Here is a 27700-nt window from a genome sequence, read left to right on the forward strand (position 1 = left end):
AGGGTCTTGAAGAAGATACGCTTACGAATCGGCAACCAATGCAGAGAGACAAGGAGATTGCTGGCCCTAGATCTTCTAGTTAAACCGAAGATTGCCCTGGCTGCAGAATTTTGAACTATCTGCAGACGAGTCAGCAGATACTCAGGAAGACCTAAGTAAAGGATGTTGGCGTAGTCTAGGCGCGAGCCAATTAATGCTTGCACCGTAATTTTCTTATGCTCCAAAGATAAATAGGGCAGAAACTTGCGCAACATCCTTAAGATGGCAAAGCACTTCCCAGTCAAGCCGGCAACCTGGGTTTTAAAGGAAAGAGTGTTATCGACCATCATACCCAGGTTCTTCGCTGTAACCGAATCGCTGGCAGGGGGAGACATGGCCGAAGGCCACCATAGCTTCCAACGTGGGTCTGCAGGACAGCCAAAGAACAATATCTCGGATTTGTCGGAGTTGCATTTGAGGCCATTTTTCCCAAACCAGTCAAACACAAACTCCAAACACTTCCGAATGGCTGCTCCATCGAAGTCACAGCCCCTGTCACAAGTGAACAGGAGCTGTGTGTCATCCGCATAGGATATGATCTGGGCCCCTAGCTCCTCCACCCGTGCCGCAAGAGGTGTAAGGAAGATATTAAAGAGGGAAGGACTCAGTATGGAGCCCTGCGGGACCCCTACCTTAAGCTGCGGCATCCGGGCGGAGAAAGGGGGGGCCCAGATCGTTTGTGTCCGATCGGCCAAAAAAGACTGAAACCATGCGAACACCGTACCCCGCAGCCCAATCTCCCAGAGTCTAATTAGGAGGAGGTCGTGGGGGACGGTGTCGAAGGCCGCCGACAAATCAAGCATGATAAGCAGGGCCTTTCCACCCCTATCGAGGGTCTCCTTCACAATCTCAGTAACCTCAAGAAGAGCGGTCTCGGTGCTCAGGTTAGATCTAAATCCAGACTGTGACTGATGTAAAAGGGAGTTGCCCTCTACAAAGTTGGTAAGGGTGGTATGAACACACTTTTCAGTGATCTTGGCCAGGGCAGGAAGCAGCGAGATTGGCCTATAATTAGAATGCAGTTTAGCATCTGCATTTGGTTGTTTAATGAGGGGAAGAACTAAGGCCTGTTTCCAGGAGGAGGGGACTTTGCCCGACTTCAAAGATGCATTAATGAGAGGGTTGATGATCGGATTAAGGGCAGGTGCCAGGGTCGCAAGACACTTGGCGGGGCAAGGGTCCAGAGGAGAGCCAGATTTCAGGCTAGACAAAAGGTCAAGCGAGGCCTGAGGCTCTAAAGAGGGAAAACAGTGCAGGGTAGGGCCCACAGAATCCATATGCATAGCTGGTGGGCATAACCAGGGGTTGGAAAGGCCATCGACCTCTGAACCTTTGCTCAAGATGATCTGGGTTCCTTGTAACGCTGACTGGATAGTACGTATTTTATTAGTAAAAAATACTGCAAGCTCCATGATCCAAGGTTCCGAGAAAGCAGATGCAGAAGTGCAGCAGGAGGGAGAGATGAATTCTTTAACAATCTTAAAGATCTCTTTGCAGGAGCTATCTGCTTCCTCGATCCTTCTGGCCAAATAGGATTTTTTCTCTGCAACGAGCTCCCTGTGATATTCTTTCACTGCTGCTCTGTAAGACTGCTTAGCCGATGTATCATAGTGCCTCCTCCAAATTCTCTCCAGCCTCTTGCAGTGCCTTCTCTTGGCCGCCAAGGCAGCAGAGAACCACGGGGCTGATGCTCGTGCCAGTTCAGATCTAACCTGGCGAGATGGTGCCAAGGCTTCCAAACGTGCAGTGAGCCAATTCTGAAAACACACCACATCATCCTCCAGTCTGCCCGTAAAAACACAAGGATGGGTATCTAAAGCCTGGGTGATCATGGCCGGGGTGACTTTGTGGAAGGCTCTAGAACTACGAGCAGCGAGCCGCTGTGAAATGCGGGCGGCCACAGGCTGATGTCCTAGCGTGAAATCCGCTAGGAAATGGTCCGACCAAAGAACTGGGGCAAGGGAGGAAAGGACCACCGGAACGGTCGAAAAAATTTGATCTAAAATATGCCCCTTCTCATGTGTAGGGGACTGTAAATACATATGCAGTCCCACCGACGATGTCATATCCAGAAATTTTTGCACTTCAGGATCCTCGCCCTTATCCATGTGGATGTTAAAGTCCCCGAGTATTAGGCAGTGTTTTGTTCTGACGGGCGCAGACGGGCTGACTCAGGCGAGACTCCGGCGCAGCGACGGCGCCCCCGCAAACGCGACCGCTAGCGCGGTGGAACACTGTTTCCTAATATGTGGTACACTAGAGCGCTCCCACCACTCTAGCCCCCACTCAAGATAGCCGCCGAGTGCAGAGAAGCCTGAGCCCGGTTTGAAGCTCTAACGGCAGCTAGCGCCGTGATAGATGGGCGAAAATGCGTGCAAGTGTATCAGAGGTATGCTGAGTGCATTTACAACATGAAAATCACACAGTTTTAAAATTAATTAAAAATCACAAAAAACGATCCTTTTTGCTCAGGGAGCACTGAATACAATGCACATGCTCTGTGCTTCACCAAAAACGATTCTGACTGGTATAAGGGATAGATCTCGCGAGCGCTGCTTCAGGGCTCCTTATATGTGGTACACTAGAGCGCTCCCACCACTCTAGCCCCCACTCAAGATGGCCGCCGAGTGCAGAGAAGCCTGAGCCCGGTTTGAAGCTCTAACGGCAGCTAGCGCCGTGATAGATGGGCGAAAATGCGTGCAAGTGTATCAGAGGTATGCTGAGTGCATTTACAACATGAAAATCACACAGTTTTAAAATTAATTAAAAATCACAAAAAACGATCCTTTTTGCTCAGGGAGCACTGAATACAATGCACATGCTCTGTGCTTCACCAAAAACGATTCTGACTGGTATAAGGGATAGATCTCGCGAGCGCTGCTTCAGGGCTCCTTATATGTGGTACACTAGAGCGCTCCCACCACTCTAGCCCCCACTCAAGATGGCCGCCGAGTGCAGAGAAGCCTGAGCCCGGTTTGAAGCTCTAACGGCAGCTAGCGCCGTGATAGATGGGCGAAAATGCGTGCAAGTGTATCAGAGGTATGCTGAGTGCATTTACAACATGAAAATCACACAGTTTTAAAATTAATTAAAAATCACAAAAAACGATCCTTTTTGCTCAGGGAGCACTGAATACAATGCACATGCTCTGTGCTTCACCAAAAACGATTCTGACTGGTATAAGGGATAGATCTCGCGAGCGCTGCTTCAGGGCTCCTTATATGTGGTACACTAGAGCGCTCCCACCACTCTAGCCCCCACTCAAGATGGCCGCCGAGTGCAGAGAAGCCTGAGCCCGGTTTGAAGCTCTAACGGCAGCTAGCGCCGTGATAGATGGGCGAAAATGCGTGCAAGTGTATCAGAGGTATGCTGAGTGCATTTACAACATGAAAATCACACAGTTTTAAAATTAATTAAAAATCACAAAAAACGATCCTTTTTGCTCAGGGAGCACTGAATACAATGCACATGCTCTGTGCTTCACCAAAAACGATTCTGACTGGTATAAGGGATAGATCCATGGGAGTTTAGTGGTGGCTAGGCACAAGTTTTTCATAAGGCAACAAGAACCTGATGAGAGTATTGTTTCATATGTTGCAGCATTACGAATCCTTGCGTCAGAATGCGAATTCGAAAATTTTACTACTCAATTAATACGAGACCAAATATTAGTACGGTGTAGGGACAAAAAAGTCCAGGTGAAACTACTCACATTAAAGAACCCATCATTACAGGAAACCATCAGTATAGTAAAAAGCATAGAGTTTTCTCAAAAAGCATCTAGGGAGTTAGTGCAGGTATAGCTGTTGTTACGGAACAAAAAGAACAAAGTGAGAAACAAGGCAGTGATAACAAGTATAGTAAAACTCCTGTTGGTGTTAGAGCTGACAGGAAAAGTACACTTCACAAAAATTTGTGTGCAAAATGTGGTTTTCCCTCTCACTTACCTAACAGCTGTTTTTGCCCGACCAGGAATGCAGCTTGTCGCAAATGTGGCAAGCAAGATCACTTTGCTAAGGTGTGTTTGTCCAAAGATAAAGTAAATTTGGTGTATGTTAACTATGCAAAAAGTGACACATTAGAGGAAGTTGTGAGCTCTGCGAGCGATCTGATCCTAGTGGTTAAAGATGGTTCTGATGAAAGTGTGGACCGTTATGTGGATATCATTGTGGATGACAAATCATTGAAGCTTTTGGTGGATTCTGGAGCACGCATGACAATCATCACTGAAGAATTATTTGATCAAAAATGGGGAAACAAATCCCTTGAGCCACCATATAGAAGCCCCGTTTCCTATGAAACTATGGATTTAGGCCCAGATCTCTGTACTGGGGTGAATGTATGACATTGTTCTGCATTCTGTCTATCAACTGTTATTTTTGCATTTGTCACCCCGAGTGGGAGGTGTATGCCCAGACGTGGGTCACGTGCTCTCCATGCCACTGGAATCAAGCTATCCTGGCTGAAGAGGGGTGAAACCCCTAAACCGGTCCTAGGATGCTTGTTTCCAGTCCAGGGAGGACCTGGCTTGGCAGTTCCGGCTGGACTGTTCCCATGAGGCACAGGGTCAAGACTGATTTGCATATGGCTGGGTTCGAACTGGAACGGCATGGTGAGCAAAAAACGATGGATTTAGGCCCAGATCTCTGTACTGGGGGTGAATGTATGACATTGTTCTGCATTCTGTCCATCAACTGTTGTTTTTGCATTTGTCACCCCAAGTGGGAAGGGTATGCCCAGACGTGGGTCCCGTGCTCTCCATGCCACTGGAATCAAGCTATCCTGGCTGAAGAGGGGTGAAACCCCGGAAACCGGTCTCGGGATGGCTAATTCCAGGCCAGGGAGGACCTGGCTTGGCAGTTCGGGCTGGACTGTTCCCATGAGGCACAGGGTCAAGACTGATATGCATATGGCTGGGTTCGAACTGGAACGGCATGGTGAGCAAAAAAACGATGGATTTAGGCCCAGATCTCTGTACTGGGGTGAATGTATGACATTGTTCTGCATTCTATCCATCAACGGTTGTTTTTGCTTCTGTTTCCTATGAAGGCAAAAGAATAAAACTCAAAGGTTTATTTGAAACATATTTGTTGTTTAAAAACCGTTGCATTCAGGGAAAAGTCTATGTGGCAAAGAAAGGGCTCAACATACTAGGGTGGTACCATCAGGGTCTTTTATGGTATGACCCTTAGACCGGGATCTAGAGAGCAAGTGTCTTTGGTGGGAGACAGTGATTCTGCAGATGGCGTGCAAGTGTGGGCTAACAAGCATAAAAGGAATTGTTTGCTGACAAATTGGGTTGTATCAAAGGATTCAAGCATCTCATTAAAGTAAAGGAAAATGCTAGTCTCGTTAAACACAAATTACGTAATGTGCCTTACAGTGTCAGAGATGATCTGGCGGACGAGCTTAGGAAAATGTGTGAGTCTGGTGTTATAGAGCCAATAGAGTCTTCATTGTGGTTTTCACCGTTGGTGGTTGCCCAGAAAAAAAATGGAAATCTTAGGGCATGAATTGATTTGCATAGTCTAAACAGGGAGATTTGGGTGGATTCCCATTTGTTATCCAGGATTGATGACATTGTGTCAAGGTTTGTAGGTGTCAAGATGTTTTTCAAATCGATTTGTCTTCCGCCTATCACCAAGTGCAGTTAGACAGTACCTCTAAACATCTTACTGCATTAAGTCTCATATAGGGAGTTTTCAATTCAGAAGGATGCCTTTCGGTCTAGCTTCGGCAGCCTCTCTGTTTCAGCGTATTACGGAGAAGGTTTTAGAGGGGGTGGAGGACACTGTAATGTTTCAAGATGATATCTTGGTTTCGGGTAAAACCAAGGAACTACATGAAAAACATTTAACTGAGGTTTTGACAAGATTGCAAGATAAGACCATTATTGCAAACAAACAAAAGTGTGTTTTGGTGTGGAGTCCATTGAGTATTTAGGACATGTTATTTCAGGTGAGGGTGTTCAACCACGTGTTGGATTAGTGGAGGCAATTGTCAAAGCACCTACTCCCACATCTAAGGAGCAAGTGTCATCTTTCCTAGGTGTGTGTGAATTCTATGCAAAATTTATGCCCAATTTTGCAGCTAAGACAATACTAATGAGAAAATTGTTGAAAAAAAAGACTGCGTCTGTTTGGAGTGATGATTGTCAGGAGGAGTTTGATCACGTAAAGGAGGAAATGCTCAAGCGAAACATTCTCACGCCGTTTGATTTTTCAAAAGAATATGTTGTTTCAGTGGATGCCAGCCTCGAAGGGTTAGGTGGATTGGTCACCCAAATCAGTCATGGGAAAGAATGTACAGTTGGTTTTGCCTCACGTGCATTACGCCCAAGCGAAAAGAACTACTCCGTTATTGAGAGGGCGGTATTGGCTTGTTCTTGGGTGGTAGAAAGCTTAAATGCTTTTTATGGGGTAGATACTTTGAATTGTTGACTGATCAGAAGCCCTTAATTGCCATCTTAAATGGTCATTTAGTTAGAGATCACACCCCACGAATCACTAGGCTCAGTTCCAAACTGCTACAATACAGTTTTGTGGCAGAGCATATTCCCGGTGGGGAAACCGTTAGAGCGGATTTTCTCTCCAGGTACCCTCTTCCTTTGATTATGGAGTATCTTACTCTGCCTGATGATGATGAAGAGTGTTTGATTGCTGCAGTGAATGTGTGCAATGTCAGTGGCTTCTCCGAAATTGAATAGTTTGAAAATTTACGATCAGACAGAGTGCTTAATGCTGTCAAAGAGCACATCATTCAAGGGTGGCAGCGAGAGAGAAATTTGAGTCCTGAACTTCAACCGTTTGCTAAAATATCTGATGAATTATCTCTTGAAGGGGAGAAATGATCATGCGTGGGGAGAAATGTATACCTCCTGAAAGGTTGAGGTCTCGTAATTATTGAATCAGGACATGATGGGCATCTTGGACAGACAAGCACCAAAAGGAGAATCTGCAACATATACTGGTGGCCTTCTATGGATCATAACATTGATGAAATTGTCAAAGGGTTGTGACATGTTGTACAAGTGACAAGACCATTAAAGTTTGTACCTCACCTTTTCAGGTAATTGAGTTACCCATGGGACCAGGGATGAAGCTGGCGGTGGACTTTATAGGCCCATTTCATGTTCTTCACATCAAGTATAAATATGCTGTGGTGATCGCTGGCTACTACAGTAAGTGGTGGGAGGTTCAATTCATGGTTGATCCCTGACTGTCCCAACTATGGTGTAAGAGGGTATATTCTGACGAAACTGAGATGTGATTTCAATGTGGCTCTGGCTTTGGAAAATTCTTTGGACACCAATGTATTGAAATGGTTAATTATGTATATATGTAATGCATTGTATGGGATTTTGTGAGCCTGTTTAATGAAAAAAGATTAAAAAAAAAAAATTCATGGCTGATCCCAACACGGATGGTGTAAATAATTTTTTTCAAGCGTTATTTGCAAAGGAGGGTTTCCCCAAAGAAATTGTTTCAGACAGTGGGGTTCAATTTACTTCAAAGGAGATGATGGCTGTTGGACTTGGCCCTTCTGGCAAGTTCACCCCTAGAACTTTTTGCATTTATCCTAGCCTTTTTCCTATGTTGTACTAGTGGTTTTAGGCCTCTAGGCGCTTTTACACTGTGTCCCAGTGGAAAGTGTGTGTGCTCTGTGTATGTTTTAGTGAGACTGACCTAGACATTGGAATGCATGGGGGATCTGAGTGACCGTGTTAAGTCCTGATGTGAGAGGAGTGCAGAGTCAAGTTTATGGTATGTGCGAACTCGTGAGATTGAATGCTGCACAATGATGTGTGCGGCATTACTGTGTCTAGTGTAGAAGTGCCACTTCTAGAAGCTGGCATGTCTGTGTAATAAATGTGAAGTGACTGTCTGGCTTGTGATTGGCTGGTGTGCCTGGCTCCAGGAGTCAGGATGGGTCTGCCCCGGTGGTGAATGGAGAGATCGGCATGTTGATGGCAGGGAGGAGTACACCTGGGACCTGAATAGGGCTGGGCTTTCCCTCCACAGTGCTGGCTCCACCCCCTGTGGTGCGTCTGATGTCCCTGGCCTGTCCTGTGAATAGGGAGAGGGGCTGAGCAAAACAAAGTGCTCAGGAACCAGTTGCATCTGGTTCGCCCCTTCCCTGCACCTTTGGAGACAAAGGATTCTTTGTATGAAAAAGGGGCTGTGACCCCATGAAAATGTTCTTGTTCTTGGACTGGAAACTACCAGGGGTGTGCTGCTGCTGGGGCTCAGGGGAAGGCTTAGCTCCCTGGGCCCTGTCCTGCCCCTGGATGCCTGGAGGACTCTTCCTTGCTGGGAGCTGCTTTGATACCCAGGACTTCTTGGACCTTTTTGGTTGCTTTTCTTCCTAGGAAAGGGGAGAGCCTGGGGGTTGAGCAGCGTGGCACTGTAGCCCCGGCTGAGGGAATCCCCATTGTAGGGATTCCCCCCTCCTCGTGAGCCTTGCAGATGCCCCGCTTACTTCGCTTTAATTATATGCAGGTGCCCACCCTGCGTCTTTGAGTGCCCCTTTTAATTGTTCCTTGCGGGTGCCCACCCCACTTATGGCCGCTACTTATATTTTAGATTGCGCGGGTGCCCACCCCGCTTATACCATCATTTTCAATGCGGGTGCCCACCCCGCTTATTTCTCTATTTTAAACGCGGATGCCCACCCCGCTTTAGCGTGTTTACTTAACGGGAGCCTAACCCGTATTGCCCGCAAAGAAATCACAGCTGCGGCCCGAGCCGCACATTGAATTCCTTCTGGGCCGCTGCCCAGCGTGACCCGGAAGGCAGAGAGTCCGTGGGCGGGGCTTCCGGGAAGGGAAGCCCCGCGAGAGAACTGTCCAGCGAAGCGGCCGAATCGGTAGTGAGCAGCGCGGGGCTCCCGTGAGGAAGGGAAGCCCTGCATCGTGCTGACCTTCACCGCCACAGAGAGAGAGCCCCGCATGTGCAGCTGGAGAAGTCCCGGTCCCAGATGGGGGACCGGGAGAAGCGAAGAGCGACCAGAGCCCACGGAGGAGCAAGAGGCTACCGAGCCTCATGGGCTGCCCCCCGCTGCTGCCCAGCCTGCCGCCACCTGCCAGAAGAGGAGGCAGGCCAGCGGAAGATCGCCAAATTCCGGTAAGAAAGGGCTCAATAGCCCATTTGCTTACTTCATGAGCGGACCCGCCAGAGAGCGGGCCGCTCCAACGAGGCCGGCCTGTTTTGTTTTAGGCGCCAGTCTGCTCTCACATTATTTGCATATTTGGTTTTAAGTGTCCCAGTGGGAGCCCAGAGGGGCCCATGATTTCCCCCCCACATTTGCTCCCCCGCTCGTGGGCATATTTATTTAAAGCGTCAGTGCGCTCCACCGTGCTAGGGGGACAGTTCTTTTTCTTAATTATGGCCTGATTACTTCAGGAGCTAGTGTGCTCCAGGGGACATGATTATTTCTAGAGCCGTGCGTGGCTCCCACATTTTGCATATTGCTTCTACGGGCCATTGAGAGACCCTGTCTCATTGTTAACATTCACAGCTGCCCAGCAAGTAGTGGGCAGCTGCACCGTTTAGGTTGTACGTTATTTGGGGACATGGTTAAGCCAGGAGTGAGACGCACTCCTTCGCCCCCATCTTTGCCTGCACAGCTGCGCAGCACTTAGTGCCAGCTGCAACGTTTAGGTCCGCGCTGAAGTGCGCACCTTGACCTTCACTGCCTTTGCAGCACGCCCTGACTGTTGGGACACAGGGCATTTGAGCCCCTCCTTTGAGATGGCCGGTTGGCCAGGGAGGCTGTTGGGATTGTAGGGTGCCAGGTCCTAATGTGATTTAGGTGCTATTGTGATTTATATACTAATGCTTTGGGTGTTAGGAAATGTACCGCGTGTAGTATGTTTTGCGCACCCTGTGGTTCTTACCTCTAAATATGATTTCTGCATAGGAGGTTGTTTTACCTGTTTAGGTTTATGTTAGGGAGATTATGCTTCCCTGTGTGATGTATGCCCCTAGTGTAATTATACTTAGGAGGTAGGGTCTAATGCGTTAGACTTGTGAGAGATTGCATAATGTGTTTATGCCCCTGTGATGTATACAGGATAGGTTTTATACCTGATTCTATTGTGATAATGCTGAGGTCATTATTGCGCCAGTAGTTACTGGTTGTGCTCTACAGTTATAATTTGTGTTACAGTTGGTATATGTTCTACATTTACAATTGGTGATTTGTGCTAATTGTGACAGTGGTCCATGTGGCCCTTTCTTGTGTAAATAGTCCCCTGTAAAATTCTGCCCAGTGCCAGTTGGCACAGTGTAAATTATGTGATTATCATCTAATGTGTTTATTATAATACAAAGGCTATTGTTTATATATAACCTTGTGTGGAGTTTCTTTTGTGGTGGGCCTAGGGTGTTGTTGCTGTGTGCGCGCGCAAACGCTTTACACATTGCCTCCGGGATAAGCCTGACTGCTCATGCCAAGCTACCAAGGGGGTGAGCAGGGGTTATCTTTGGCGTGTAACTCCCCAGCCCTGACTTACACTGGTGGTCTCTGCCTGGCTTTGGCGCAAGGCTTAGCCAACCAGAGATCCCATTTCTAACATTGGTGATCAGCGGTGGGATTAGGACTTGCGTTTGCGCAGTACCACAGCGACAGCTGGCTGCACTACAAAACTCTGAATTTAGATAGTCACATGGAAAGTGATTATTGTTCTAAATTGTTTTAAGTGTCATTTCTGTGGAAATGTGTTTCTTGTGCACTTTGAGTTGGGTGTCCTACCAAGGACAGAAACCAGAAGCTGGAGGAGATAACTGCCCTTGTGCAGACAGCTATTTCTTGGGTTGGCCTGCAGTAGAAGCTGGAGGAGGTAATTGCCCCTGTGCTGTTTGCTATTTCTTGGGTTGGCCTACAGTGGGGACTTAATTGGTATGGAGTCACTAGCTCGGGAGAGTAGATCATCCCCTAAGTGCAGTGTGTTTTCTGGTTTCACCAGTAAGGGTGGGATCCAGTGGTGGCAGCAGATGTGTGTCCAGTGCATGTATTCCCATTCCCAGTTCCCGGGGTAATGGTACCTGTGTCACGTGGTGGTCAGGTTGAGAAATCAGGGGCGGTAGAAATTGTCTTACCAGTCTGGGAGGTGTGTGTGTGGATGAATGGTGTGTTGCACTGGACAGGTGAGCGTGAGTTCTCTGAGATAAGGAGCTTGCTGAATACTTGGGTGTAACTGAAATAGGGAGCTTGCATTGATTCCAAAAGTAATGGCTGAGGTGTCTTCCAGCCCAGCGTGGTGGAAGAGGTTCAGAGTGACCCAGCTAGATCTCGGTGTAGGGGCTCACGTCCTGACTCTGCGGAGAAGGAGTGGGTGGGACTGCATGTCTCCAGCTGCCCGAAACCCAGTCTCAGGGCCTGGATGGTTTCTTTAGGGAACATCAGGTCGGGGGCCTAGACTGTACCAATAGGTCATTTGAGGGGGATCTCCCAGTGTCTAGAGGACGTGGAGTGTCTGTAATCAGAGCTCCAGCAGTCCTGGTGTCTGGCGGTACCGCTCCAGTTGGGAGGGTGCGGAAGTCCAGAGGGAGGGGTGAGAGGGGGAGGGAGTCCTCAGTGGGGACCAGTAGGTCAGGGAACAGCTGGGAGGGCTGAGTCGCCACTGTGTGACCGTGGTGTCGCCACTTCTGTCCTGGGGGGTCCGCACGCACTGTCAGATGGACAGGAGGTCGTGAGATCAGCACCAGGCAGACTGTCACACGACCCATTAGTTATGTGTCACCCTCGTTAAGTCCTGGTTCGCCAGGCATCTGACCAAAGGGTACGTCCCTCGGTTGGGGAGCCAGTATTCGGTGTTTCCGGATCTGGACGTAAGGGCAGCTGTAGTCCTGAGGGCAGGTGGGGCTCATCATACGTGAAGAGACCCTGCTCGCCAGTGGAAGGGGGTGCAGAGGGAGGGAGCCCTCGCCTCTGACCCCGGTGGATCCCAGGTGGTAGACCAGTTGATGGAGAGAGGTCCTGAACTGGTGGGACAGTTGTGTTCTGGAGGGTGCTTCTCCTGGGAGGGCGCGCAACCCCAGAAGTAGAGGTAGGGTGGGGCATTCTTGCCCGTGACCTCTGGTCAGCCTGAGGGTGCGGACCCTAGGTTGAAGAATCAGGTGTAGTTTGAAACTACACTGAGAGGGAGAGTGGAAAATGGCTTGTATGCCAGGGGTTACTACCCCCCACTCTGTGGTTTGGCAAGGACCAGTGGTATCAGGGTGGCCTAGGGCCTGGTCCTGGCCATGGACAACTAGGGAGTACCAATGGGGTAGCCTTGTTGGGCCTGAGTTTTTTTTGGTTGTTTTTTTTAGATGGAACCACGTTGATTCAGAATGGCGTAGAACCGGAGGGTGTCTCTGCAGTGCGGGCCTGCGTCCGTGTTCTATCGCCCCAAGCAGGGAAGACCATCACGGTGGTGATTGGTCTGCCCTGCGTTTTGTCTGGAAGGGGGTAGTGTTGGACATGGCCCTTCTGGCTAATTCACCCCTAGAACTTTTTGCATTTATCCTAGCCTTTTTCCTATGTTCTACTAGTGGTTTTAGGCCTCTAGGCGCTTTTACACTGTGTCCCAGGGGAAAGTGCGTGTGCTCTGTGTATGTTTTAGTGAGACTGACCTGCCCTCCCATAGGAATGCATGGGGGGTCTGAGTGACCGTGTTAAGTCCCGATGTGAGAGGAGTGCAGGGTCGAGTTTGGTATGTGCGAACTCGTGAGGTTGAATGCTGCGCAATGATGTGTGCGGCGTTACTGTGTCTAGTGTAGAAGTGCCACTTCTAGAAGCTGGCATGTCTGTGTAATAAATGTGAAGTGACTGTCTGGCTTGTGATTGGCTGGTGTGCCTGGCTCCAGGAGTCAGGATGGGTCTGCCCCGGTGGTGAATGGAGAGATCGGCATGTTGATGGCAGGGAGGAGTACACCTGGGACCTGAATAGGGCTGGGCTTTCCCTCCACAGTGCTGGCTCCACCCCCTGTGGTGCGTCTGATGTCCCTGGCCTGTCTTGTGAATAGGGAGAGGGGCTGAGCAAAACAAAGTGCTCAGGAACCAGTTGCATCTGGTTCGCCCCTTCTCTGCACCTTTGGAGACAAAGGATTCTTTGTATAAAAAAGGGGCTGTGACCCCATGAAAATGTTCTTGTTCTTGGACTGGAAACTACCAGGGGCGTGCTGCTGCTGGGACTCAGGGGAAGGCTTGCCTCCCTGGGCCCTGTCCTGCCCCTGGATGCCTGGAGGACTCTCCCTTGCTGGGAGCTGCTTTGATACCCAGGACTTCTTGGACCTTTTTGGTTGCTTTTCTTCCTAGGAAAGGGGAGAGCCTGGGGGCTGAGCAGCGTGGCGCTGCAGCCCTGGCTGAGGGAATCCCCATTGTAGGGATTCCCCCCTCCTCGTGAGCCTTGCGGATGCCCCGCTTACTTCGCTTTAATTATATGCAGGTGCCCACCCTGCGTCTTTGAGTGCCCCTTTTAATTGTTCCTTGCGGGTGCTCACCCCGCTTATGGCCGCTACTTATATTTTAGATTGCGCGGGTGCCCACCCCCCTTATACCTTCATTTTCAATGCGGGTGCCCACCCCGCTTATTTCTCTATTTTAAACGCGGGTGCCCACCCCGCTTTGGCGTGTTTACTTAACGGGAGCCTACCCCGTATTGCCCGCAGAGAAATCACCGCCGCGGCCCGAGCCGCACACTGAATTCCTTCCGGGACGCTGCCCAACGCGACCCTGAAGGCAGGGACTCCGTGGGCGGGGCTTCCGGGAAGGGAAGCCCCGCGAGAGGACTGTCCAGCGAGGCGGCCAAATCGGTAGTGAGCAGCGCGGGGCTCCCGTGAGGAAGGGAAGCCCAGCATCGTGCTGACCTTCACCGCCACGGAGAGAGAGCCCCGCGTGTGCAGCTGGAGAAGTCCCGGTCCCAGATGGGGGACCGGGAGAAGCGAAGAGCGACCGGAGCCCACGGAGGAGCAAGAGGCCACCGAGCCTCATGGGCTCCCCCCCGCTACTGCCCAGCCCGCCGCCACCTGCCAGAAGAGGAGGCAGGCCAGCGGAAGATCACCAGAGCCCGGTAAGAAAGGGCTCAATAGCCCATTTGCTTACTTCATGAGCAGACCCGCCATAGAGCGGGCCGCTCCAACGAGGCTGGCCTGTTTTGTTTTAGGCGCCAGTTCGCTCTCACATTATTGGCATATTTGGTTTTAAGTGCCCCAGTGGGAGCCCAGAGGGGCCCATGATTTCCCCCCCCACATTTGCTCCCCCGCTCGTGGGCATATTTATTTAAAGCGCCAGTGCGCTCCACCGTGCTAGGGAGCCAGTTCTTTTTCTTTATTATGGGCTGATTACTTCAGGAGCCAGTGTGCTCCAGGGGACATGATCATTTCTAGAGCCGTGCGTGGCTCCCACATTTTGCATATTGCTTCTACGGGCCATTGAGAGACCCTGCCTCATTGTTAACATTCACATCTGCCCAGCAAGTAGTGGGCAGCTGCACCGTTTAGGTTGTTCGTTATTTGGGGACATGGTTAATCCAGGAGTGAGACGCACTCCTTCGCCCCCATCTTTGCCTGCACAGCTGCGCAGCACTTAGTGCCAGCTGCAACGTTTAGGTCCGCGCTGAAGTGCGCACCTTGACCTTCGTTGCCTTTGCAGCACGCCCTGACTGTTGGGACACAGGGCATTTGAGCCCCTCCTTTGAGATGGCCGGTTGGCCAGGGGGGCTGTTGGGATTGTAGGGTGCCAGGTCCTAATGTGATATAGGTGCTATTGTGATTTATATACTAATGCTTTGGGTGTTAGGAAATGTACCGTGTGTAGTATGTTTTGCGCACCCTGTGTTTCATACCTCTAAATATGATTTCTGCATAGGAGGTTGTTTTACCTGTTTAGGTTTATGTTAGGTAGATTATACTTCCCTGTGTGATATATGCCCCTAGTGTAATTATACTTAGGAGGTAGGGTCTAATGCGTTAGACTTGTGAAAGATTGCATAATGTGTTTATGCCCCTGTGATGTATACAGGATAGGTTTTATACCTGATTCTATTGTGATAATGCTGAGGTCATTATTGCGTCAGTAGTTACTGGTTGTGCTCTACAGTTATAATTTGTGTTACAGTTGGTATATGTTCTACATTTACAATTGGTGATTTGTGCTAATTGTGACAGTGGTCCATGTGGCCCTGTCTTGTGTAAATAGTCCCCTGTAAAATTCTGCCCAGTGCCAGTTGGCACAGTGTAAATTATGTGATTATCATCTAATGTGTTTATTATAATACAAAGGCTATTTTTTATATATAACCTTGTGTGGAGTTTCTTTTGTGGTGGGCCTAGGGTGTTGTTGCTGTGTGCGCGCGCAAACGCTTTACACATTGCCTCCGGGATAAGTCTGACTGCTCGTGCCAAGCTACCAAGGGTAGGAGCAGGGGTTATCTTTGGCGTGTAACTCCCCAGCCCTGACTTAGAGTGGTGGTCTCTGCCTGGCTTTGGCGCAAGCCTTAGCCAACCAGAGATCCCATTTCTAACAATGGCGTTTTGAAACAATCCAATATTCTACATCGTAGGGTGGCCCTTTATCACCCCCAAGCCAATGGGTTTGTTGAGCGTATGAACCGGGTGTTGGTGGAATGTATACAATGGGCGATGAGCAATAGATTAGAGGTTAAGGAGGCTGTACAAAGCATGTTGTGGGCACATCACACCACCCCCAACCAAATGACTAACAAGAGTCCTTTTGAACTTTTGAGAGGGAGAGTTGCCTGTTTTGACATGTGTCCTGCATGGATGACAAAGTGGGGGTTGCAAACTTTACCCAAGGGTGTTGGTGATCAAAAGAAGGAGGGAATTGTTTTTTCCACCAGTAAGAATGCGGCTTATGAATGTGCGGTCAAACAAAACGACAATATTTCCACAGTATGTGTGGGAGATTGGGCTAAAATCAAACTTCCTCACAAAGTACCAAAAGGTTTGTCTAAGTTTGGTCCTCCTATAAAAGTGGGTGCCGTCTCTCGTTTTGTAAGAGTTGATGGACAGAGTTGGTGGAACATTTCTAGAGTTTATAAGATCCCTAAACATATTGTAGACAAGATCAATTTACCTTGTGATTCTAAATTCTGTGTTTTATTTCTTTGCTTTCATTTTCAGTGTTTCATTTAGATATTCTTATTTGTTCTGAGTAAATTATGTACCTTCACAGGTTTTTCTTTGTCCATTATAAAAGGAAGGAAATGTTGTAGTATGTCATCTCTGCGTGCGCACAGCATTGTCTTGTGTTAGTTCTATTACAGAATGTTGTGGTTTAAATGGTCAGTTACTCCTGGCCATTCTCTCTGGAAGCTGCGCGGGATGTACATCGAATAAACCGTAGTGTCTTTCCACTCACCTGTGTCTGAGTGATCACTACAAATTTTCCATTACATATGCTTGGTACGGGACCTTAGTTCTACTTAACATTTTTAATCAATGTCATACAGATATTCTACAATAATTTATGATTGCACTTTTAAAGAAATGTTTTAGCACACATATGTGGCGCACCATGTGCATACACACAAAAAAATCCCAACCTCTGCCCGAATCCTTTGCTGTGGACTGTGCCTAGTCCTAATGCATTGTGCACACATACATTGCCCCAGAATTCGATACAAGTACACACAGGCCTACTTCCGCACATGCGCGTGCGCACACACACACAAACACTGCACAGCAACAATTGCCTAGTTAGTTTTCTACAACACTTGATATCAGTCAATTCTAGTTTTCCATTCAGCAGTTTGCATGTAACTTTTTTTTTAAACAAAAGGTAAGACAATTTCCACTTTTGTAACTCTCTATCCACATTCAGCTACCTTTTGTCTGTACGCTGATGAGTAACTCAAAAGTTAGTAGAGTTATTTCTTACTGTAACCAACGCTCGTGTCTTGACAAAGAGTAGTGTTCTCGTCTGTGGGTTCTGGCGGTACTCATCATCCAAAATGCAGATGAGGTCATCCAGCTTGGGATTTTCATTCAAGTCATCTTCAGAAACCTCGCACAGCTTCTGCTTTTTAGCTACAAGGCAAAATCAGAAAACAGTTGCTGCATTCGCCTTTATGGTTGTCACCACAAATAATCCATTAACCTGTGCTCACCCTCTGGAAGCTTGGCACAGAGCAGTCAGCCTTAACTTAGAGGCAGTGTGTAAAGTATTTGTGCAACACTTCAAACATTAAAACAGTGGAAACACCACAAAAATGATTCCACACCAGTTTAGAACAATAGCTCTTATTTTAATAAATAAAACAAAACCAAAACATCAGTAGAACCGGGGAAATCAAATTAAAAAGTTTACAGTGAAAAATAGCACCAAAAAGCACAAAACTCTATTGGGGGGTATCTGGTTGTGCCGCACTGGGGCAAAGTCAGAAGTTCAGGCCGACCGCGATGGAGTGCAGCCAGATACAGGGACCCAGTTGGGCCTGCTGAATAGAGTACCGCAAATCCTTTTTTTTTTTAAACTTGTTTTTATTAAAAGCCGCCTCCACTGTATCTCGTACAAAAGACATGCATATACGATTCAGGATCTTATAATCAATATACAGTCTTTGGCATCTACATATCATATCCTGTACACATACAGTCTCACCATCACGTGAGCGTGCCACTCGTCTATTATAACAGTGCAAATGCAGTTTTTGTTTTTATATTCATAGGACCTATACCCTTCATAACAAATAAACAACAATAATAATCATCTCAACTAGGGAATTAAGTTCCCTCCCCAATCCAGCTCCTACCCCCTTCCCCCACCCTCGTGACATCGGCAGACAGGTGGCCCAACCTGGTTAACCTTAGTAGAGAGCTGGTGATGCTCTCATAACTAGCATGTGAATCATGTGTTCATGGTGTGAGAAGGTGTATGGAACGACGGCTCTTCAGGGTGTATTGAGACGGGCATGGTGCTCTACGTGCTATGCGCACTGTCCGTCTCACTCTCATTTGTTGTTGTGGACATTGTGGTTAACATTTGCCCCCATTACAGGAGATCGCTCTTCGCATTGTCATCTGTCCCCACTATCTTAAGGCGACACTCTTCGGCTACCCCCCATTTCCGTAAGTCTTCTCTCCATTTTTTCCATGCAGGTGGACCTGGTTGTACCCAGTGAATAGCTATTTGTCGTTTTACCAGGATCAGTCCCAAGAATGCGGACCTATAATGCATCTTTGTCCCTTTCTTGGGTATCGGAAGTACCCCCAATAGGCAATGCTTTATGGAGACATCTATTCGCACTGCGGCCACTGTGCTAAGAGACTGCACCACTTGCTGCCAGTACAGATGCAGACGGGGGCAGCTCCAGACCATATGTAGAAATGTAGCTGGGTCTGTGCTACATCGCAGGCATGTGGAAGACATCCCTGGCGTGAATCGAGCTCGGCGCTGGGGGGTCAGATATGTGCGATGAAGATAATAAAATTGAATTAGCTGAAACCGTGCATTACTGGTAGCTTTGGCTATCTGTGCTAACGCTCTCCTCCACTCGCCATCTGTCAAAGGGGTTGGGAGGTCCTCTTCCCAGAGTGCCCTAACCTTGTCTAAATTCGAGCCCCGATCCACCTTCAAAGCCTTATATATGCGGGAGATAAGCCCTTGAGTGGAACCTGGGTCCAGCAGGGTCACCAGTGTACAGGTCTCCTCTGGTTCATCAGGAAATGTTGTCCACATCTCCCGGACAGTATGTGATATCTTGGCGTACTGTAAAAAAATGTCCTGGTGGCATCTGAAACCAGGCCTGTGCATTTTGAAAGGTCATGAACGTGCCATTCTGGTATAAATCTCCAGCCGTCGCACAACCTCCCTCGTACCATTTCGAGAGATCCATGCCACCTTGTACCCTCCGAAACCCCTGTAACCATTGCAGCGGTAGTGCACTAGCATATGGTGCTTTTCTAACCACCCAAGTCACTGCCTGCTTCCAGACCTCAGTAACCTGGCGATCTATATGCGGGCACATTTTCGGAACCCTCGAGCCTATCAGATATTTCTGCAGTTGCATTCCCACATTCCAGCTCCCCAGTAAATCCGTCTCAACTGTGCGTTCTCCCATGCACCACTGAGCAGCATATTGCAGCAAGCCCGCCATATAGTATAGTCGTAGGTCCGGCAACCCTAGGCCACCCCCATCCATGTCAAGTTTTAGTATATCCAATTTGGCTTTGCTCCACTTTCCAGCCCAGACCAAGGATATCAGGAGGCTGTTCAGCGTATCAAATGCCAACTTCGGGATTTTGCAAACGGAGTTCTGGAGCACATAGAGACAACAGGGCAACAACACCCTTTTTGCTTACGCTACTCTCCCCATAACCGACAGAGGAAACCTAATCCAGAACGCTATTGATGCCTTTAGGCCATCCAAGACCCATCCCATATTCAGGTCATATTGGGCCTCTGGACTATGAGCAATCTGCAGTCCAAGATACCGGAAGCGATCGCCCTTCCAATCCATGCCAATTGATGGGAGATCATGAGATTCCCCCCGTGCCAGAGCCGCGAGTGGCAACAGGATGTTTTTCTGACTATTGATACGGAGGCCCGAGGAAGTTCCAAATAGATGTAATATTTCCCGAACGATAGGAATTGCTCTTTCCGGCTCACATATATAGAGGAGAGCATTGTCTGCATACAGGGAAACAACATGCGTGCGGCCATCCACGTTCACACCCCATGACTCCATGTCTCTACGCAAGTGTATTGCCAGAGGCTCCATGGCCAGGGCAAACAGCAACAGAGACAACAAACATGCCTCCATTGTGCCCCATCCGATCTTAATGGCCTCCGACACATGTCTCCCAGACCGAACCCTGGCCATCGGTACCTGGTACAAGAGCTTAACCCCGGCTATATACTCATCTCCAAACCCCATTCTCCGTAGTACTTCCCAGAGGTAGCCCCATCTAAGAGTATCGAAGGCTTCTTCGATATCCAGGGTGACTACCGCCGCCCTGGGGTCCATGTCTGCAACCGAGTGGTGGGCATGCAACAGTCTGCGTAAATTCATGTGCGTTGCCCTCCGGGCATAAACCCACATTGGTCCTCATGGACCAGAGAGTTCACTACCTTCCATAGCCTAAGGGCCAAGACTTTGGCTAATAACTTCACGTCCACACCCAACATGGACAAGGGTCTGTACGCAGCAGGGTCCTCAGGGTCTCTGTCAGGCTTGGGGAGCATGACGATCTGCACCTCACGCATGGCTTGGGGTAGAGCTCACACCTGTTTGGCCTCCCGCAGGGTATCCAGAAGTTGTGGAAGAATAATATCGGCATATGCCTGATAAAATTCAACAGAGAGCCCATCTGAGCCGAGCGCTTTGCACCTAGCTATCGCTCTCAGGGTCTCCTGAAGGTCTTCCAACAATAACGCTTCTAAATCCTTCCGCTGGTCATCCGAGAGCCTCGGATGCGGGACCCCTGGAGAAAAACACATCCATCTGGGTCATCGTCTCCTGTATTTTCGCTGTACGTGGTCACTAGGTGATCTAATAGAATCGTGTTAACCACGGCCTGTGTGTTCACAGAACCTCCCTCAGGGCGCCGTAACGTAAGAATCAGTGGGGGGGGGAGGGGCATTCACGTTTTAACAACCACGCAAGCAGTCTACCTGATCTATCCCCTTCCCTATGCAATAACTGCAGAAATTCCCCGCGGGTCATATAGTCCAGCCTGTCCCAAGTCTCCCCCACCGTGCGCTGTGCCTGTAAGAGGGCCTCAGAGGAATGGTCAGTCGCATGCGCTCCATGTTGTAACCGGGTCAGTGTGTCTTCCCCTTCGCCTAGTTCCACCTCTAACCTTTTCCTTGTGCCTCCCACTTTAGCCAAGCAATCCCTCCTAGCGACCACTTTAAAGGTGTCCCATTCGATGCTCCTGGAATTGGTGTAGACCAGTTCTCACTAAAGTAATCAGTCACAGTTCTCCCGAGTTCCTCTCTAAAAATGCGATCTTTCAGTGTCTGTGCTTGTAGCCTCCATATTGGAACTCTCAGTCTAAACCTCTCAGGTCCCCACTTCAGCAGCACCAGGGCGTAATCCGATATGAAACGGTTCAATAATTTAAGATCACCTACATCATCACACAGCTCATGTGATATCAGGAACCTATCTAGTCTGCTATACACCACGCAGGCTGGGATGTAACATGTGTACTGATAGTCTCCAGGGTGTGTATCACGCCATATATCTACACACTGCAGCCTATTCATCACCTTGCTCGAAGCTTCCGTCATATGTGGTTTCGTGTGGTGCCTGGGGGGATGCCTATCCAGTGCCCCACCTAAGACACAGTTGACATCACCTGCCCATTTCACGGGAATTCCAATGAATGACATCAACCTGTCCTCCAGTTCCCCCAAAAATTCTGCATCATCCAAGTTTGGAGCGTAAATGTTCACCAAACACACCTCCATACCATCCATGTCTCCATGTACTATTACAAAACTACCCACTACGTCTGCTTTGTATCTGCGCAACTTAAACGGGACCTGTGGAGTTATCCAGATGGCCACCCCCCTCGCATAGGAGAAGGTAGATACAAACAATTGCCCTCTCCATTTTTTATGCAGCTTCTGTATTTCCGTGTCCAGTAGGTGAGTCTCTTGTAGTATAGCCAAATGCACACCCAGCCGTCCCAGATATGTCTGCACCCTATAGCGTTTTGTAAATGAATTTAGCCCCCTCACGTTCCATGTTATAGTCTTATAGTGTCCCATGACAACAGCTATCCCCAAAGTCTCTTCTTTTTGCGCATCTAGCGTGCCTGCCGCCGCTGTCCATACAAAACACCCCCTTAAAACAAATGAAACCCCCAACCCCCTGGGTAGACACTGCATTAAACTGGTGTGCATCCCCACATAACCCACCAACCAAACACCCTCCACTCCCACTGTACATTGTTGTAGCGCTGACATAATCCCCATCTGTATAATACTCAATATCAACAATAACAAAACCTCTCGCCCTTTCCACTCAAACACCTCACCATACACAAAATCACACTCACTGCCCATGAACATACTAATTTTTCCATGATCAGGACCAAGGTTGTGCCCCGCCGAGGCCACCAATGCGACCGTCAGCTAAAAAACGACTTCTGTACAGTGCCCAATCTTTTTAACCAATCACTCATTTGTAGAGCGCACTAATCACCCGTGAGGGTCTCAAAACGCTGAGGGAGGGGGAGGGGTGCAGCTATTGCTCGAACAGCCAGGTCTTGAGAAGTCTCCTGAAGGTCAGCAGGTCCTGGGTCTGTCGCAGATGGGTGGGGAGGGTGTTCCATGTCTTGGCGGCGAGGTAGGAGAAAGATTTGTCACCGGTGGTTGTCCTGTGGAAGCGTGGAACGTTGGCGAGGGTGAGGTCAGCGGAGCGAAGCTGGCGGTTCGGGGTGTAGAAGGTGAGTCGTTTGTTGAGGTATGCTGGGCCGGCATTGTGGAGTGCTTTGTGAGCGTGGGTGAGGAGCTTGAAGGTGATCCTCTTGTTGACTGGGAGCCAGTGCAGGTTTCTCAGGTGGGCTGTGATGTGAGTGTGGCGGCAGATGTCGAAGATGAGGCGTGCGGAGGGCTTCTGTATGTGTTGTAGTCTTTTCTGGAGTTTGGCCGTGGTTCCTGCAAAGAGGGCGTTGCCGTAGTCCAGTCTGCTGGTGACGAGGGCCTGGGTGACCGTCCTTCTGGTTTCGGTGGGGATCCATCTGTAGATCTTGCGAATCAGGCAGAGGGTGTTGAAGCAGGAGGCGGAGATGGCGTTGACTTGCTGGGACATTGAGAGCGATGAGTCCAGGATGAACCCCAGGTTGCGTGCGTGGTCGGTAGGCTGCGGTGCGGTTCCCAGAGCAGCCAGCCACCAGGAGTCATCCCAGGAGGAGGGGGTGCTGGTGAGGATGAGGACCTCTGTCTTGTCTGAGTTAAGTTTCAAGCGACTGTTCTTCATCCAGTCGGCGACAGCCTTCATTCCTTCGTGGAAGTTGGTCTTGGCGGTGGCGTGGTCCTTGGTGAATGAGAGGATCAGCTGTGTGTCATCGGCGTAGGAGATGATGCTGAGGTTGTGTGAGCGGACGATGTTGGCGAGCGGTGCCATGTAGATGTTGAAGAGGGTTGGACTGAGGGATGATCCTTGGGGCATGCCGCAGGAGAGCTTGGTGGCTTCAGATCGGAATGAGGGAATGACAGCTTTCATCCCATCCCTTGAGGAAGAATCTCCCTTTCTGCAGATTTTTAAGAATTAGGTAGAACTGCTCTGAAGTTCAGGTCTACAAGACTAAAGCAGCAAGCTTGGCTGCCAAGTTGAAGGCCAGGAAATATCCAGACAAAGTAGTCCATAAAGCCATGAAGAGAGCCCGGAACAATGACAGGGATGCTCTCTTAGATCACATTCCAAAGAAAAAGACAGAGGAGCGCCTATTCTGTGATACCACATTCAATATTGACATGATCAGACCAGCAAAATAATCCACAGAAATGGAGGATTTTGAACAGCAGGCCACTTAACCTACCCAAATCAATGTTCGCACACAAAAGAGGCAGTAATCTAAGGGACTCTCTAGTCCACACACGATCACTCAAACAATTGAAGGAGACGCTTAGCGAGTTCAACGCAGACCTCAGAACGTATTGTTCATTGAATTAGGAAACTGCACCTGGTTTAGGTATATTGTCGCATCGCTGCACCGCGCCCTTCGCTGACGCGAGGGTAGGTACAAGCGCTGCGCTCGGCCTTGACATTGCTGGCACTTTGTTGTAATTGTTGCGAAAATAATTTTAATATTGTTAAATTGTGTACTGCCCACTCACTTGCACTATAAAATACTGGAACATCACATCGCTATTAGCGAGACGACCACGAGACTTCATTAAGCCAGTGCCATCCACCGAGCGCCATCTTGGTTAGCGCTCTAGTGGCTGGCTCTATTTAAGTGGGGGGAATGCAAGCGCGCCTGGCTATTGAAGGAGACGCTTAGCGAGTTCAACGCAGACCTCAGAACGCATTGTTAATTGATTTAGGAAACTGCACCTGGTTTAGGTATATTGTCGCATCGCTGCACCGCGCCCTTCGCTGACGCGAGGGTAGGTACAAGCGCTGCGCTCGGCCTTGACATTGCGGGCACTTTGTTTTAATTGTTGCGAAAATAATTTTAATATTGTTAAATTGTGTACTGCCCACTCACTTGCACTATAAAATACTGGAACATCACATCGCTATTAGAGAGACGACCACGAGACTCCATTAAGCCAGTGCCATCCACCGAGCACCATCTTGGTTAGCGCTCTAGTGGCTGGCTCTATTTAAGTGGGGGGAATGCAAGCGCGCAGCGTGCGCGCGCAGCAGGCGCGCCAACGGCGTGCTGGGAGCGTGCCAGAGGCAAGCCTGTCTGCGCCCATCCGCGCACCGGCCGCGCCTAGCGCTAGCAACGCTGCCCAAATTTGCACAGGTAGGATTTGCTACTCCAGGGACTCATTGCTTAACATCAGTAAGGGGGGGCGAGGGGATTACCAGTGTGCTTTGACATGTGACCTGATTAACAGCAGGTCCCTGATAAAGCATTATCAGGAGATTACTAACCTGCTGGAAGATTTGGACCTCGATTTTCTATTTATCACAGAAACTTGGGTTAACCCAGACTCCTTAGTGGAGATTGGATTTGCGTGTCCAGCAGGCTATAAAATCCTTCATAAACCACGGTTAACGGGGAGAGAGGGGGGGGGGGGGGGTAGGGATCATTTTTAAAGAGAAATGGGACTGTGCCCCGTTACAGATAAATGAGTTAGCTGGATATGAACTTTTGGGCTTTACTCTGCAGGAGCCTAAAGGGAGAGTGCTGACAGGCCTAGTATGTTATAGACCTCCGGGTTTAGATCCCCAACACCAGGCGTTACTTGATACCATTGCCGCCTTAGCACTGACACACTCCAGACTGTTACTTCTAGGAGATTTCAATCTCTGGGATACTGGGAGCCTGGGGAACCATCTGCAAGCCCTGAGCCAAACCTGTGAGAATCTTGGCCTACACCAGCTTATTCAAGAGCCAACCCACCAGGGAGGGCATATGCTCGCTCTAGTCTTTGCTAAACAGTCTGAGTCAGAGGTGCTTAATATATTACTGTTAAGCTGGACCGATCACTTTCTGATACACTTTAGGATAACTATACCTAGAGCTACACTGGTTAGGAAAGACCAAACTACCTTCCGGTGGGGGAGAGACTGGACGAAACTTTCAAAAGAGGTTCCCAGTTTCTCTCTTCCCTCAACAGACTCTGTTTAATCCGGATGAGTCAGTAGAGGAGAACTATAATAGATATAGTAATTTCGTCAACAATATCCTTGATGGATGTATTCCCAGGAAAAAGCTTAAGGTTAGGAGAACACCCTCGGCCCCTTGGTTTAGCGAGGAGCTGAGATTGTTAAGCTCGGCTCGCCGATAGGCCGAGAGAAGGTGGTGCAGATCTTACTCAGAAACAGATAAAAAAGCTTCAAAATCGGCACAAGCTCAATACAAGCAGGCCATTAGGGGGGCTAAGTCACAATTCTATGCTAACTCCATCCTACAGGCACCCAATGGCACAAAGGCCCTCTTTAATATCATGAGGGACCTCTGTAATCCTGGGTGCATGGCTAACAGAGTTCATACATCACAAAAACAAGGTTGACAAGGTTGCTAAAATTGTGGGAGGGTTTGACCAGGGTACCATTGAAACCCTGTTGACTGATGAGGAAGCTAGAACTGATACATCTCTTGAATACTTTCAACCCCTCACTGAAGATCTCTTTAATAGTATAGCCCAGGAGATATCGTCCCTTGACCCTCTTCCTCATAAGATCTGGAAGGAGTATGGCCCTGATTTATTTCCGGGGCTGCGGCAAATATGCTGCCAATCCCTGAATGAAGGAGTAGTGCCAGAGTGCTGGAAGCAGGCGACAGTTACCCCTTTGCTGAAGAAGCCGTCCTTAAATCCAACAATGCCAGCCAATTTTCGCCCCATATCCCTCTTGCCGTTGCATATTAAGATTCTGGAAAAGATGGTTAGTAAGTCCCTGTCATGCTACCTGGAAGAAAACCATCTCTTGGACAGGGACCAGTTTGGATTTCGGCCTGGGCACGGGATGGAAACCGCTTTGACAACTGTGTTGGATAAACTTCGAATGCGAGCCGACAGCGGGAACTCTTCGGTGTTGGTGTTACTGGATATGTCGGCCGCATTCGACACGGTTAGCTATGCGGTATTGGTAGCGAGATTGGAGAGACTGGGGGTTAAAGGCTGTGCCCTGAAATGGCTACAATCTTATTTGTCAAATCGACAGCAGGAGGTTACTATGACGCCATTTGCTTCCCCCTGGTCCCCGGTCTGCTATGGAGTACCCCAGGGCTCGGCAATCAGCCCGATTCTTTTCAATGTCTACTTAGGCCCCCTGATCCCTATTATAAAATCTTATGGGATCGACGTGGTCAATTATGCCGATGATATCCAACTGTTATTCTCCATCGAAGGAAAGCATGCATTGCCTATGAGCTCCTTTCAGGCATGTATGGGGCGGGTTTCAGACTGGCTGAAGGCCAACTCCTTACAGCTCAACGCCGGGAAAACAGAGCTGTTGTATTGTTCTGCAGCGAAAATGTCTAAACACTTAATGGGCAAATTCAGGTTTAGGCCAGAGGATGACCCCATAGTGGCAGCAAAAACGGTTCGTAACCTGGGGGTCCATGGTGGATGAGGATCTTCGGATGCAAACCCAGGCCAATAAAACAATCGCCATCTGCTTTGCCCTGATGAGAGCTCTTCGGCAAATTCTTCCTCTACTACCAAGCGAGGCTAGACCCTTAGTGGTCCGAAGCATAATTCTGAGTAGACTGGACTATTGCAACTCCTTGTATTTGGGTGCTCCTCAATAGATCCTGCAGAGGTTACAAAGAGTCTAGTCTATGGCAGCTAAATTGGCTCTTAAGAGACAGCGTGGCTCCTCCGCGACTCTGGCACTGAGGGACCTACATTGCCTGCCCATCAAAGACAGAATTATCTTCAAGTCTCTGTGTATGGTCTACAGAGCACTACACAATATAGGTCCGCTACCCATACGAGAGCGATTCTCCTGGTACGAGCCCAAAAGACTCCTCCGGTCCACTAGTCAAAGCCTGGTGTCCATCGCTAGAGTAAAGCTGGCAAGGATGGGAGGTAGGGCTTTTGGTACGGCAGCAGCACGTCTCTGGAATGAGATCCCCCAATACCTTAGACAAGCTGATTCTCTGCTGAACTTCAGGAAGAACCTTAAGACCTGGCTATTTGCCAGGAACAGGAAGCAACATTCCTGATCAGTGGTCTGTTGTTACACGTCATCGTGGTCTCCATGCGCCAGGATACCCGTTGGGTGATAGCTGCGCTATACAAAAGTTTATACAATACAATACAATACAAGAGCCCGGAACAATGACAGGGATGCTCTCTTAGATCACATTCCAAAGAAAAAGACAGAGGAGCGCTTGTTCTGTGATACCACATTCAATATTGACATGATCAGACGAGCAAAATAATCAACAGAAATTGAGGATTTTGAACAGCAAGCCACTTAACCTACCCAAACCAATGTTCGCACACAAAAGAGGCAGTAATCTAAAGGACTCTCTAGTCCACACACGATCACTCAAACAAACTATAGGGAGGAGAA

General features: G+C 48.9%; 1 protein-coding gene across 6 annotated transcripts in view; it reads right to left on the reverse strand.

Annotated features, from left to right (window-relative positions):
• RIGI (RNA sensor RIG-I) overlaps window positions 1-27700 on the reverse strand; it is a 506425-nt gene that overhangs the window by 186501 nt on the left and 292224 nt on the right. For all 6 annotated transcript variants that reach the window (XR_014970743.1, XR_014970727.1, XM_085634941.1 and 3 more), the window contains one exon: window positions 16924-17072. Coding sequence is in view for 4 of the 6 variants with exons in the window: in XM_085634941.1 (XP_085491067.1) it covers window positions 16924-17072 (149 nt within the window). In the remaining 2 variants the exon portion in view is untranslated. The remainder of the gene's footprint in view (window positions 1-16923; window positions 17073-27700) is intronic.

This window comes from Triturus cristatus, chromosome 2_1 (assembly GCF_964204655.1).
Source record: "Triturus cristatus chromosome 2_1, aTriCri1.1, whole genome shotgun sequence".
Lineage (NCBI taxonomy): Eukaryota > Metazoa > Chordata > Amphibia > Caudata > Salamandridae > Triturus > Triturus cristatus.